This window comes from Solanum tuberosum, unplaced genomic scaffold, assembly GCF_000226075.1.
Source record: "Solanum tuberosum cultivar DM 1-3 516 R44 unplaced genomic scaffold, SolTub_3.0 scf00204, whole genome shotgun sequence".
Lineage (NCBI taxonomy): Eukaryota > Viridiplantae > Streptophyta > Magnoliopsida > Solanales > Solanaceae > Solanum > Solanum tuberosum.
The window spans coordinates 1,090,018-1,105,373 of NW_006239127.1; the positions used below are offsets into that span (position 1 = coordinate 1,090,018).

Below are 15,356 nucleotides of genomic sequence, written 5' to 3' on the forward strand. Positions count from 1 at the left end.
TTTATATCTACTAACCATTTGTTTCATATGTAAATAAAATTTATAATCACATCATTACTTTTTAAAATTTATTATTCTCACCGACATAAAATTTATTATTCTCACCGACATAAAATTTATTATTCTCACCGACATAAAATTTATTATTCTCACCGACATAAAATTTATTATTCTCACCGACATAAAATTTATTATTCTCACCGACATAAAATTTATTATTCTCACCGACATAAAATTTATTATTCTCACCGACATAAAATTTATTATTCTCACCGACATAAAATTTATTATTCTCACCGACATAAAATTTATTATTCTCACCGACATAAAATTTATTATTCTCACCGACATAAAATTTATTATTCTCACCGACATAAAATTTATTATTCTCACCGACATAAAATTTATTATTCTCACCGACATAAAATTTATTATTCTCACCGACATAAAATTTATTATTCTCACCGACATAAAATTTATTATTCTCACCGACATAAAATTTATTATTCTCACCGACATAAAATTTATTATTCTCACCGACATAAAATTTATTATTCTCACCGACATAAAATTTATTATTCTCACCGACATAAAATTTATTATTCTCACCGACATAAAATTTATTATTCTCACCGACATAAAATTTATTATTCTCACCGACATAAAATTTATTATTCTCACCGACATAAAATTTATTATTCTCACCGACATAAAATTTATTATTCTCACCGACATAAAATTTATTATTCTCACCGACATAAAATTTATTATTCTCACCGACATAAAATTTATTATTCTCACCAACATATAGTCACTTTAACTCACACCTCACAATTGTGGAGTAATAAAATCTTGAAGAGCCCATGAAAGGTGTTTCATTTATTACTCAAATATTGATGAGAAGTGAAAGTTAGGTTGAAAGTTAGATTGAACATGCAGTGAACAAATAAATTAGATGAAACAATTACTTAAGTGGATGAACAATTTATGTTCAATTTTTTTTATTAAATTAAAGTTAGATGAAACAATTACTTAAGTGGAGAACAAATAATTTTGTAATAATTTATTATGCGATTTTATAATTTTTTGTTTACTTGATAAGATTGAATAAACAATTGGGGCTATTTTAATAGTTTTATAACTTATGGGCTTTTTATGTTTATGAGAAAATATACAACACAAAAATTTCATATCGCATGTCCAAACAAACCTTCAATTTCATCTCATGATTCCATATCATGATACCATATCATGATTCCATATCATGATATCATATTGCATGGCCAAACGGGCCCTAAATCTATTCTTACTATATGCTTTCTAAACCAATAAAAATAAAAATAAATTCCATGCTAGCATATAAATATTCCCTCCATTTTGGGAATAAAATGAAAATTTAATAGGTAAAATGTGAAATTAACCGTGGATATCAAAGTCATAGTAGATAGATATTTTCACACACTCTTATAGCTTATCGAACTTTTATTCGTTTAGGAGCTGAATACTTAGATATACGTTAGTTTGTAATGTTATGATTTTTATAAATTTTTGTTGTGTTCTGCCATTTTTTTAATGTATCTGATATTCCAAATACATACATATACATATATCTAATGATTCACATGTATTTGAAATAAATATACGAATTTCGCTTGCTTCTTCCCGTTCTCATTCGCCTCTCCCTATTTCAGTATATCTAGTAGCAAAAAACATGTATCCAAGTGTATCTGACTTAAAATTTGGTATGAAACTATTAGTTAGTGATATAGAATGTAATTATTTCAAATTATAATGAGAATTAGTAAATATGGTAGGATTGTGTAAATAGGTAGTTTTTCCAACTCTTATTGAGGATTAGTGGTGGCAAAGTCAAATCCGACAGTTTAATTCACCCAACCCATTTAAGTGACCCACTCATTTATTAGCTCACCTCATTTCAACCTATTAAAAATTGAGTTGATAAACTTGATATGTAACCCAAATTGATTTATGAGAAATCTAATCAAAGTATTTTTTATTTGATATGTTGTATATAACTATAATAAAGAAAAAATAATTTTATTAGATACTAAAATATTTTAAGAAGCACAAACAATACAATTAAAACTTAGTAAAAAAGATGGACTGGGTTGGATCTTGATCCGTTTCATAACTCATTACCTAATCCGTTTTGATATAAACAAATTTGGACTGAGTTGTTGTGTTGACTTATTTGTTATCTTGGCCCATTATACATTGTCTAAATTTGACTCAATCCTTCCAATTGTCAGAATGGTCACGGTCACGATACACCCAGTGGTGCAAATAAAAGCAATAGAATAATTTAGGGGAGCAAAATGCTGATGGACTTATAAATTATACTTTGTGCTTCTATAAGTTATCACAACGGTTATCCAAATTTTATGGCGCGTGTTAGCATGGAAGGAGCACATGAAAAGCTGCTGCATCTCACTTGTTAGTTTTCTCCTCTTCTTCTTCTTCCTCATCTCAATTTATTGTCATCTGTGTTCAGAGGTGGAGTCGGAGGTGTGTTTCGTTGAAAAATTATACTATGTAGATAGAAAAAAGTTGATTTATTTGCATATATATAAATTCCTTGGTATGAGAATTTTTATGTATTTTTTGAATCTCCTTGCTTGAATTCCTGGTTTTGCCACTTTCAGTGTTAAACGGAACTTTCACTGATTTTGGTTATTATTGTTCATGTGAATATACCATTTTTCTTCTTCTTCTAACTCCTCGCCATTTTTAGAACTTTAATTCAAAGAACATTCCTATCGTGGAGTAGCTGAAAAGCCCTATGTTGTAATTCTTCGGTAAAATCCGTTTCTGTGTAATAACTATTAAATCACATAGCAGATGTAAATCGTACTAGGCAAAGCCTATGCAACAAGCTGGCAGATCTAGAGTTATCAGGAATTGACACGGGTAATCGATCCCTGAGGTCCCTTGTGAAATACTACCTGATGAGCCCTTCGACTTTTGCTAGCTCCGTCCCTGCTCTAAATCTATCCCAATTTCTGAAGTATTATTGGATAACAACTTCTGAATTAATTTCCTTTATCTTTATGAATAGTCTAAATATGCTATTGATTCCGTCTCTTACCCAGAATTGACTTATTATTTTTTGCACTCTCTATCTAGCAGAACATTGTTTTCTATTATTAAAAAATGAATTTAGAACTCATAAGTTAGGTAAACAGTATCAAAAGTTTGATTATTGTTGATTCCACCAAATGCTGATGTAATATATTCGACCTTAGAGTATATAGTTTTATTCTTTTTGTTTATTTTAAAGGATTTAATTTATGGATAGAAGAGAAAAAAACAATACTACGTGGGATTCAAACTATCAATAGGATGAAAAATTGGTTAATCAACTGAGTTACTAAGATTGCGATCCACAATTTTGATTTTGATCTCTCTGTTTTTATGTTGTCCTGTTTCATTTGACAGTTGAAGAAGCAGAGTCATCTGAAAATGCAGATAACAGCAGTGTTCAATCAAGTAAATTTATACTATGGCTTCAAATATTTATCTTCACATTTTTTACTATTGGTGGTCAAGCAGCTGGCACTCTGTTGGGCAGAGTATACTATGAACAAGGTGGCCAAACCAGATGGATTGCTACATTGGCACAAACTGCTGGATTCTCAATTCTCCTGCCTTTCATTTGCTATCCTTCACCCAAAAACCACAATGAAGATGAACTAACCATTCACCAGCCTTCTATATTTGTTCGCGCTTCGGTTTACATCTTCCTTGGTTTATTTCAAGTAGCAAACTCTATGTCATTTACAGTTGGAGTACAGTACCTTCCTGCCTCAACTTATTCTCTAATTTCCGGTTCTCAATTGGCCTTCAACGCGATCACCTCCTTCCTCCTCAACGGACAAAAAATCACTGCAATTATACTCAACTCCATCGTGCTACTCTCCTTTTCATCCTCTGCTGTTATTTTCCAGAATGAGACAGGTGATAGCGGAGAAATATCTCAGAAATCTCTGCTAATCGGATTTGCAGCTACCACTTTCGGGTCTCTAGGTTACGCTTTACAGTTCTCATTTACAGAACTCGCATTCCAAAAGGTATTCAAAAGTAGCACATTAAAAGAAGTCATGAAAATGTCGTTTTTCATAGGTTTTTTCGTGACGATTGCTTCGTTAACGGGGCTTTTCGCGAGCGGTAATTGGAGGCATTTGGAGAAGGAAATGAGAGAGTACAGAACAGGGAAATCATCATATGTTACAAACTTAGTTTGTTCTGCTATTGCTTGGCAGTTATATGCTCTTGGATCATGTGGATTGGTTTTTAAGGCATCTTCTTTGTTCTCTAATGTAGTCATCAATTTGGGAACTTCAATTGTGCCAATTTTTGCAATGGTGTTCTTGAAAGATAGAATGACTGGATTGAAAGTGTTTTCATTGTTATTGGGATTATGGGGATACACATCATATATATATCAACATTATCTTGATGATTTAGAGGCAAAAACAAGTGAAATTAAGGCCTCAGATGATCAGGTTGATGATTTTTAGTATGCCTTTCATTCAAGAAACTTAAATATCTGAACAATTAGCTTTGTAATTATGATTGATAAGTTCAATATGTAAAGTTATAGCTTATTGTTTAATCATGTAAATTTCAAGATTTCCGTGTAAATTGAACTGCTATTCATATATCTAATGTATTTGTGTATCTTTTGTTCTTCGATATAAAGGGTGAGTCTGGTTTCCAATTTTTTCATATTTCGTGGTCAAATAAGTTCGGTTTCATATTGATTATGTCCTCTCACCATCTACTATGATAGGATCGAAATAATCAAGTGTCATGTGAAACCTAACAAAGCAAACCTCAAAAGATAGTAAGTAAGAAGTTAAACGAGAAATTACCAAAAGACACAGATTTAGCGTGGTTCGGTCAATCAACCAACATCGCAAGAGGAGATGAGCAATCTACTATGTGTAAATGAGAATACAATACGTAGAGAAATCTCACTCAATTTACTCGAAATACAAAGATGTTACGTGTCATTTGTCAAGATGGCATGCCCTTATCGTTTATAAAACAACTCACGCACAACCAACCCAACCAACACAACAAACTTTCACCCCATTAACAAAAAATGGCACCAACTTGTAACCAATCAAACTTGCGTTTGGTCACGTCAAGTCATAATTTTAAATCAATGTTTGAGTGTGCATTTAATTCTATTTATATTACAAAACTCGAACCTATAAATTTATATTTTATAAAAATAATTTGTGTATTATTTTTTTTAAAAAGAAGATAAATATGAAGAGATTATTTGAACCATGTGAAAATATTCTATCAAAAAATAACTAGTAACTACTCTTGTTGATTAGCGGATCTTAGTAAAATAATATATATTTGGAAGTTTATAATTATAAACATTTATTTATTGAAGAAATATGCATACATGTTATTTATCAATGCATCATTTTAGGATATTTTAATATCTTATTTATGAATTATAATTTGCTCATTTGATAGGATTATATAATATTCTTTAAAAAATCTGAATAATTTTTACAACCAGAAGATTTTAATATAAAAAACCCCCATAAAAGATCCAAGTTACGTATTCAAATTAAATTTTAAATCATGATTCAACTATATCCAAATTGACCTTAGAATCTTTTTAGAACCAAAAAAGAAAAAAAGAAACTTTTGGATCATTTCATAGATTCAATTATTTCGTTGTCCAAAATGACCTTAGAATCTCTTTTGAAACAAAAAAACAAAAAAAGAAACTTCAGTATCTTTTCAAAGATTCAATAATTTCGTCCTTTGGGACCCTCCCCCGGTTGTACTGTCCTTTTCTCTTTTGATATTTGTTGAGCAAATTAATTTTATTTTTTTTAAAATTAATATGAAGAGATTATTTGTACCATGTGAAAATATTTTATCAAAAAATAACTAGTAACTACTCTTGTTGATTAGTGGATCTTAGTAAAATAATATATATTTGGAAGTTTATAATTATAAATATTTATTTATTGAAGTAACATGCTTACATACGATTTATTAATGCGTCGTTTTAAAATATTCTAATATCTTATTGTATGAATTATAATTTGCTCATTTGATATGATTATATAATTTTCTTTAAAGAAACTAAATAATTTTTACAACCTGAAAATTTTAATATAAAAAAAAACCATAAAAGATCCAAGTTGCGTATTCAAATTAAATTTTAAATCATGATTCAATCCAAATTGACCTTATAATCTTTTTTGAACCAAAAAAAAAAAGAAAAAAAGAAACTTTAGATCATTTCACAGATTCAATTATTTCGTTGTCCAAAATGACCTTACAATCTCGTTTGAACCAAACAAACTTTTGGATCTTTTCAAAGATTCAATTATTTCGTCCTTTGGGACCCCCCCCCCCCCCCGGTTGTACTGTCCTTTTCTCTGTTGATATTTGTTGAACTAATTAATTTTAGGAAAAATTAGGTGAATTGACAAATATTATTAGTATATTATTTAATATAGTTATAATTTTATATAATTATGAATTACGATTACAGTTTAATGAAATTTGATATAAAGAATTTCAGGTATTTGTACAGATTCTATTTGTATATATTTTTGTATTTATATATGTATTAATACCTTTTAAATTATATTGTGCATATCTATATGTATTTGTGTATATTTAAATATTTTTTTATTTTTGGTTGTATATTTTTTTGGGTATATTATCACCCATAATACTTTATACAAATCAATTATATAATTTCAACACTTATATACAATTACTTATTTATCTATATTAATAGTGTGAATACAATACAAATAATTGTATATAATATGTTACTTTATAAATTCAATTTGTATAAATAATTAGATAAACTATGGCTAAGAAAGATTATTACATTTATTCTCTTAACTTTTTTTCCCTTTTAATTTTACTGATGTCCATTTATTTTTTTATTTTATACTATTATTTAACTTTATCTAAATATCATAAAAAGTCGTTAGTCGTTGAGTGTAATATTTTTTATTAAGACGTTGACACAAATTTTTGTATCATTTTAAGACTAGCTTCAATGCACTACTCTCTCTCTCTCTCTCTCTCTATATATATATATATATTTAAATAAGCTATTTTAAAGATTTTACTCTGTAAAACGTTATTTTTTATACATAGACACGTATCTATAATAGAATTATATATCTTTTGTATAATGTATAATTTATAAATATTCTATATCCGGACCCTGCCTCCACCTACAATTAGGTGTGTGACATAGTTGCTATCTACCAAAATGTACAAATAGACACACACCAACAAAAATGGAGGGGTCCTTTGCGCGATGTGACCATATCTTTTCGATGTTCAATATTTATATTTTAATCAGAAGAAAAAATATTTTGTATTAAGTATTATTTTTATATTTAAAATTTAAACTCGAAATTTTAATTGAAGAAAGTACAACTCATTTGCTGCATAATATTCTTATTCTTTGATGATGAGTTGTGACTTGTACCAACGCATTTCTTATATATTTAGGACAATTGTGCTTCTATTTACAATATACTTAATTGTTTAGTAAATTATTTTTAATAAATGACTTCTTTCTTTTTAAATTTCTCTTTATGGTTTTTTATTTATTATGGTGAAAGCTTTTTTTTTGAAGAAATTAATTTTTTATGAGAAAACATTAAATTAGGATTTGAAATTTTGGAGAAGTAATTTTTTTAATGGTCAGGTTTGGAGGGGTTAAAAATAGGTGAAATAATTTTTTTTATGTCACATGACATTTTTGACATTAAAAAAATATTTTTTGAGATTTTATTAATTTAGACTTTTAACGAAAGAGTAAACATATATAATTTGTTAGATGATGAGAATATTTATACACTACTTTTTAATAAAAGTATATCCAATATAAATCGTCTGTATAATAAAACAAACTTTTGTCCATGCAATTCTATAAGTTATAAAATTGGGTGTCTATAGACCATAGTTCATCACTGAGTAAAAGAAAATGTAACGACCGGGTTTCGTCGTTATAGAAAAATCAATAGAGAAAAGTTTTGGGTCGGAAAACTTTTTCGTAATAACTTGGAACTTTCCAACCTAGTCCAGATTTGGACGAAATCTGAGTCTTTAAGGTGTAGGGAAATCTGGTAACAATCGGGTGAATTAATTATGATTTTGATTACATGAGTGGATAGCTAAGACGTTAAGGACCCGTACGACTTTACGGAATCGAATTCAGGCGAGTAGAACTCCCGAAAATGATCTTAGCGTAAACCGGTAGTTGTTGAATATCAAGGGTTGAAGGTGTATGGTGAAATAGGGGCTTGGAATTCAAATTTCAACATTTTGTCTTCGTGCATCCAGATGTAACGGGATTTTGCTGTTGCGGGATCTCGCTGTAGCGAGATGGGTCCCGCCGTAGAGGGATAGACGCAATTTAAGTCGGAAATAAAACCCCAAAAAAGTTATTTTCTGCAAAAGTTCATTCTTAAGAGCTAAGAAACGACCCAGGGCTATTTCTTGAAGGTTTTCCACCTCTTCAAGCACTAAAGGTAAGGATTTTACTCCCCTAATCCCTTTTCGATCCGTAGAACTTGGATTCTTGGTTAATTACTATTGCAGAAGGCTTTTGATCTGAAACTAATGGTGGAAAAAGCCCTAAATTGGGTATTAGGATCTTGGGTTTGGTCTAGGGTTATTGGATTTGTTATAATCCAGATAATTAGACATTTGATTGTTGAACCTTGCGTATATTAATTGTTTGTAGACCTAGAACAAGCGGAAAGAATCCGAAAAGGGAATATTCAAGTGCCTTAGGGGATTCAAACTTGGATTAGAGGTAGGTGATAATTGTGATTTCATGTTGGTGTGATATATGTTTGTAATTGCTTCATTATAATGCATGTATGTATGCGAATGTTGCATTATTGATCACCCTAATCGCAAATGAGGATAATTGAATAATTGTATGCCATGAATCACATCTTGTTGTATAATTGTGAGAATATACATTGTGAATGTGATTGTGGTTTATTGAATGGGCGGGTGTCATGATCCGACACACTAACTGGGATCGATTGCCACGCCCGGCATAAGTATGGGATCCGTTGCCATGTTTCGGTATAAACATTAGATCGGGTATCACGTTCTGGTATGTTAACAATTTGGGTATGGGTTCCATGAGGGGACCATTGAATTAGGTTCCGTGAGAGGACCATTGAATTGTATTGTGTATCTACTTGTGATGATTACGTTCATATCTAATGATGATTGATATTGGAAGACTGTATGTTGCTCTAAATTGATAACCAATATGTATTATTGAGAATGTGGGATGCTACATTGATCCTGAAAAGATGACTAATATTGTATATGTTCGGTATATACCTGTTTTATAATGTTGTGGTTACTTACATGTGTTTCACATATTGGGATAGTAGCGTGATCTTACCAGTACACTGTGGTTGTGTACTGATACTGCACTTGCTCTTTCTTTGTTGAGTACATGGCATCTTTAGGTGGCTATTGATAGACTTCAACTAGGTGACTAATGTCGTGGTGGCTATTGATAGACTTCAACTAGGTGACTAATGAGCGTGACCGTATTCAAATGTGAGTCAGTTCTTTCAGGCTGCCATGGATCTTTCTTGTTTAAGTCCACTCTTTTCGGACTCAGACTATTTCTTAAAGGTGTTGTTTAGTTTCAGGGTTGTACCCCTTGTTCTTAGACTTGTCATTAGTAGAGTTTGGTATAAGGACTTTCAGGTTCTAGGGGTTGTTCGTCGGCATTAGTTTGACTACTTTATTTAAACCTTTGGAGTTTATGGGGACTCCATTTTTATTGTTATTTAAACCTACTTTCGTAGCTTTAAATGTGTATTACTTTGGTTAAGTTGATTAGTTAGGCTATAGTTTTGGTTCTCCCACCGGCGGGTTAGTGTGGGTGTCACTCACGACGGTTTGGGTCGTGACAGAAAATAGTGGTTTCTCCATTGAAAGTGCCCTAGTAGCTGAAATGCCTAGGTGGTAATTGTTAGGTTTAGCAAGGTGTGAATGAGAAATAAAAAGAGAAAATGGAAAGTGGAAGAACCAATGAAAATGGGGGAACCAATTTTGGAGGGAAAATGAAAAGTCATTGCAAAAGTGCAAATGAATAGTCATTTTTACCATATTGGTAGAAGAAAGGAAATTGTTGTCCTTATATTAGAAAACACTTCCTTTAGTTCTTAAAGGGTTAAGAAGATGGTGCCCCCTCGCGCCGTCGTCGTCGCTCGGCCTCGGCCTCGGCTTCGGCTTCGAATTTGGATTTGGATTTGGCAAATGATGTGATTGATAGATAATATTTTTGGACAAAATTTATTTAATCAATCTTGTTAACGGTAATCCTTCTGAAAAGTCGTTACTTTTCCCTAAAGGACACAATGTTCTGGAAAAAATGGGTCTGAACAGATTTTTCTGAACAGACGCGTTCCTTGCTACAAATGGCTATAAATAAGAGGTTTTTTTTTCATTTTTTCAGACACTGAATTTTTTTCCCCTCTCTGCATACATTTTCTTGCATAAACAAAATTGTCGATCGACTGAGTCTGTGCGTGCTCTTGTCGCTGTTCTTGCGTTCGCTGAAGTTATTGAAGTTTGAGGTACCGCTACTTCTTTAACAGGTTAATCCGTTTTATCTTGGGAGGAATTAATCTGCAACCTCGGGTACAGTGAGGGGATTAAATTTCTTAAGGAAACACAGTGATTTCTGTGGACTCGGATTAAAATTCATTCTGTCTATTTCATATTTTTTCTGTTTCTGTATTTTTACTAACCTGAATACAGGAGATAACAATCTTAAGAAATTTAATAGTTTATGTATTTGAGGTTTCTGGAGATTAAAACCTTTATGGTTTTCTACTCAGTTTGAATTTTTAAAATTCATTCGATTAACGATTAAAAGAACATAAAAACTTTATCGTTAAATCAGAAACAGTCTGTGTAAGGATTTGTTCATTACTGGTAGTATTTCACATACTAAATTGTCTGTCATTTGTGACAGAAAAATGACTAATTCAAGTCAAGTAAATGCTGGAACAGTAAGTGCTGCAACATCATCGGTTGCACACAATCGTTCAAATGCTACGCTAGCACCGGCTGAGAAACTTGTAAAATTTTCTGGAGTCGACTTCAAGAGATGGCAGCAAAAGATGTTCTTATATCCGACTACATTGAGTCTGCAGAGGTTCATTAATGAGAACGTTCCTGTTATGTTGGATGAAACTCCGCCTGAAGAACGATTCTTGGTAACAGAAACATGGACACATTCTGATTTTTTGTGTAAAAATTATATTCTGAGTGGCCTGCAGGATGATTTGTACAATGTGTACAGTAATATGAAAACCTCAAAAGAACTATGTGATGCTTTAGAAAAGAAGTACAAAACAGAGGATGCCGGAATGAAGAAGTTTATTGTGGCAAAGTTTCTGGACTATAAGATGATAGACAGTAAGACCGTCGTCACCCAAGTTCAAGAATTGCAGGTCATAATCCATGATCTCCTTCCTGAAGGTATAAATTTATTTAATACCTATGTTGCAAAAATTAAGTTTATTCTTAATACTCACATAATATTTAATATAGAATTGGTTGTGAATGATGCTTTTCAAGTGGCTGCCATTATTGAGAAGTTACCTCCATTGTGGAAGGACTTCAAACACTACTTGAAACATAAACGCAAGGAGATGAATGTTGAAGATCTCATGGCAAGGCCGCAGAAAAGAGGTCGCGTGGTAATTCAGTAATATCAGGAGTAAATATTGTTGAAGAAGATCCCACAAAATCAAAGAAAAGAAAGAAAACATCTGGTCCAAAGAGCAATCCTGCTAAGAAGAAATTCAATGGAAGCTGCTTCAACTTTGGCAAACCTGGTCATAAGGCTACTGAATGCAAGGGTCCCAAGAAGGACAAAAAGAATGATCAAGTAAATTTGGCTGAATCCAAAGGAGAGATAGACGATCTTTGTGCAATGCTTTCAGAATGCAACTTGGTTGGAAATCCAAGAGAATGGTAGATAGATTCTGGTGCCTCATGCCATGTTTGTGCCAACAAAGAATTATTTTCATCATATACTACATCACCTACAGACGAGAAGTTGTTTATGGCAAATTCCGCTGTTGCAAAGGTAGAAGGAACTGGCAAAGTCCTCTTAAAGATGACATCGGGAAAGGTGGTGAATTTGAAAAGGGTCTCGTATGTTCCGAAATTGTGAAAGAACTTAGTTTCTATACCAGTTCTTACCAAGAATGGATTCAAATGTGTATTTGTTTCTGATAAAGTTATAGTAAACCAACACGTGGTGGGAAAAAGTATTTCATAACTTTTATTGACGATTGCACTAGATATTGTTATGTCTATTTGCTAAATGGTAAGGATGAAGCAATAGATGCATTTAGGCAATATAAAACTGAAGTTGAAAATCAGTTGGATAAAAAGATCAAAATGATTAGAAGTGATAGAGGTGGAGAATATGAATCTCCATTTGCAGAAATATGTTTGGAAAGTGGTATAATCCATCAAACTACTGCTCCTTACTCTCCACAATCTAATGGAATTGCAGAAAGGAAAAACCGAACTTTAAAGGAAATGATGAATGCCTTACTTATAAGTTCAGGTTTACCACAAAACTTGTGGGGGGAGGCTATCCTTACAGCAAATCGAATACTCAATAGAGTGCCTCATACGAAGACACATGTTATTCCATATGAGAAATGGAAAGGTAGAAAACCCAACTTGAAATATTTCAAAGTGTGGGGGTGTCTTGCCAAAGTCCAGGTTCCTATACCTAAGATGGTGAAAATATGACCTAAGACTTTGTATTGTGTATTCATTGGATATGCCACAAATAGTAAGGCATGTCGATTTTTGGTTCATAAGTCCGAACATCCGGATATTCATGATAATACGGTAATGGAATCAGATAATGCTGAATTTTTTGAACATATCTATCCGTATAAAACTAGACTTGAGTCATCTAGTGGAGGGTCTAAACAACCTCGAGAAGAACCAAAAGAGAATGAAACCAATGAAGAGAGTCCAAGGCGCAGTAAACGTCAAAGGACAGCTACTTCATTTGGATCTGATTTTGTAACATTCCTTCTTGAAAGTGAGCCTCAAACATTCAAGGAAGCGATGTTGTCTAGCGACTCGACGTCTTGGAAGGAGGCTGTCAATAGTGAGATTGAATCAATCTTAAGCAATCATACCTGGGAGTTGGTTGATCTTCCTCCAGGGAACAAACCCTTGGGTTCAAAATGGATCTTCAAAAAGAAGATGAAAGATGATGGAACTATTGACAAATATAAAGCAAGACTTGTTGTCAAAGGCTTTAGACAGAAAGAAGGTCTTGATTATTTTGACACATACTCGCCAGTGACTAGGATTACATCAATTCGGATGTTAATTGCCCTAGCTGCAGTATACGGTCTTGAAATCCATCAAATGGATGTGAAAACCGCATTCTTAAATGGAGAGCTGGAGGAAGAAATCTACATGAAATAGCCTGAGGACTTCGTAGTTCCCGGCAAAGAAAAGAAAGTATGCAAACTTGTTAAGTCACTTTATGGACTAAAACAAGCACCGAAACAATTGGCATGCAAAATTTGATCAAACCATGTTAGTCAAATGGATTTAAGATCAATGAGTGTGATAAATGTGTTTACATTAAAGACACTACGGATCAGGAAGTCATTGTATGCCTATATGTGGATGACATGCTGATAATGAGCAAGGACATTGCCAATATAAAAGCTACTAAGCTTATGCTTGCTAGTAATTTTGATATGAAAGATCTAGGAGTAGCCGATTTAATATTGGGAATAAAGATTCACAAAACTCCTAACGGTCTAGCATTGTCTCAATCTCATTATATTCAAAAGGTACTTGAAAAGTTCAAGTATTTGAATTTCAAAAAGGCAAAGACTCCAATTGATGTGAACCTTAATCTTGCTAAGAATAAAGGTGATAGTCAGTCTCAATTGGATTACGCCAGAGTATTGGGAAGTTTGATGTATGTCATGAATTGTACACGACCAGACATAGCCTGCGCTATAAGTAAACTGAGTCGATACACAAGTAATCCCAATCAAAATCATTGGTTGGCAATGAAGAGAGTTTTGGGGTACTTATAAGAGAATCAAAACTATGCTTTGCATTACAACAATTATCCAGCAGTTCTTGAAGGATATAGTGATGCAAATTGGATTACTGGGTCAACTGAAACGAAATCCACGAGTGGATATGTTTTCATTATTGGTGGAGGAGTAATATCTTAGAAATCATCCAAACAAACATGTATAGCTCGCTCTACAATGGAGTTAGAATTCATCGCCTTAGACAAGGCAGGTGAAGAAGCTGAATGGCTCCGGAATTTCTTAGAAGATATTCCGTTTTGGCCCAAACCAATGGCCCCTATATGCATACACTGCGATAGTCAAGCTGCAATAGGAAGGGCTGGAAGCGTTATGTATAACGGGAAGTCTCGTCACATAAGACGAAGACATAACTCTGTTAGACAACTACTCTCTAGTGGAATTATCACAATTGACTATGTAAAGTCAAAGGATAATGTGTTGGATCCACTTTAAAAAGGCCTAACTAGAGAGGGAGTTGAGAAATCATCGACGGGAATGGGACTATGGCCGAGAACAAGTCATCGTGGTGGTAACTCAACCTAGAAGACTGGAGATCCCAAGATCTAGATTCAAGGAGATAAAACAAAGTCATAAATGACGGTTCAACATTGTCAAAAATTATTTTATGTCCATTCTCATGATGAGACAATGTTCAGTAACCAGGATAAAGGCATAAGGACTTTTTAATGGCTTCTAAGTTTGATACATGGTATATCAAATAATGTATCTACGGGATAACACAGTTAGAAACCACCTATGTAAGTGTGAAGTGTAAGCCGCTTCAAGGAGAATCCGGTAAGGCCAGTTCTCTAAGCACTTATTAACCGAGATGTGTTCATGGCTGAAACGAACAAAACAATGAGAACCAAAAACAGTTCAAGGGTTGATTGTGTGACTTATGTTGTCTAGGTATACACTAAAGCTCGACGGTTCAAAGATATCAAATCTACCGATTGACCGAGTATATCCGATATATGTTCACTACGGAAAGTTTAAAGGGAAACCTACTTATCCAGATGCGATTAACCCTTACTTACGAGACACACAAGTTTTTCATGCATATGTTTTAACAATAGCCATTCCCCATTCATGTGGGGGATTGTTGGGTTTAGCAAGGTATGAATGGGAAATAGTGAATGGGAAATGAAAAGAGAAAATGGAGAGTGAAGAACA

The 15,356-nt window shown here is 32.8% G+C and overlaps 1 protein-coding gene across 3 annotated transcripts in view; it reads left to right on the plus strand.

Annotated features, from left to right (window-relative positions):
• Positions 1–15,356, plus strand: part of LOC102595253 (probable purine permease 9) — a 25,100-nt gene that overhangs the window by 6,244 nt on the left and 3,500 nt on the right. Inside the window, exons 1-2 of one of the 3 annotated variants that reach the window (XM_015312445.1) lie at positions 2,267–2,454; positions 3,457–3,755. The exons of 1 other annotated variant lie outside the window; for it this stretch is intronic. In XM_015312445.1, coding sequence (XP_015167931.1) covers positions 2,403–2,454; positions 3,457–3,755 — 351 coding nt within the window. In that variant the 5' untranslated portion in view covers positions 2,267–2,402. Of the gene's footprint in view, positions 1–2,266; positions 2,455–3,456; positions 4,699–15,356 lie in introns of those variants that run through there. One more of the 3 variants, XM_006355548.2, reaches the window with a different exon arrangement.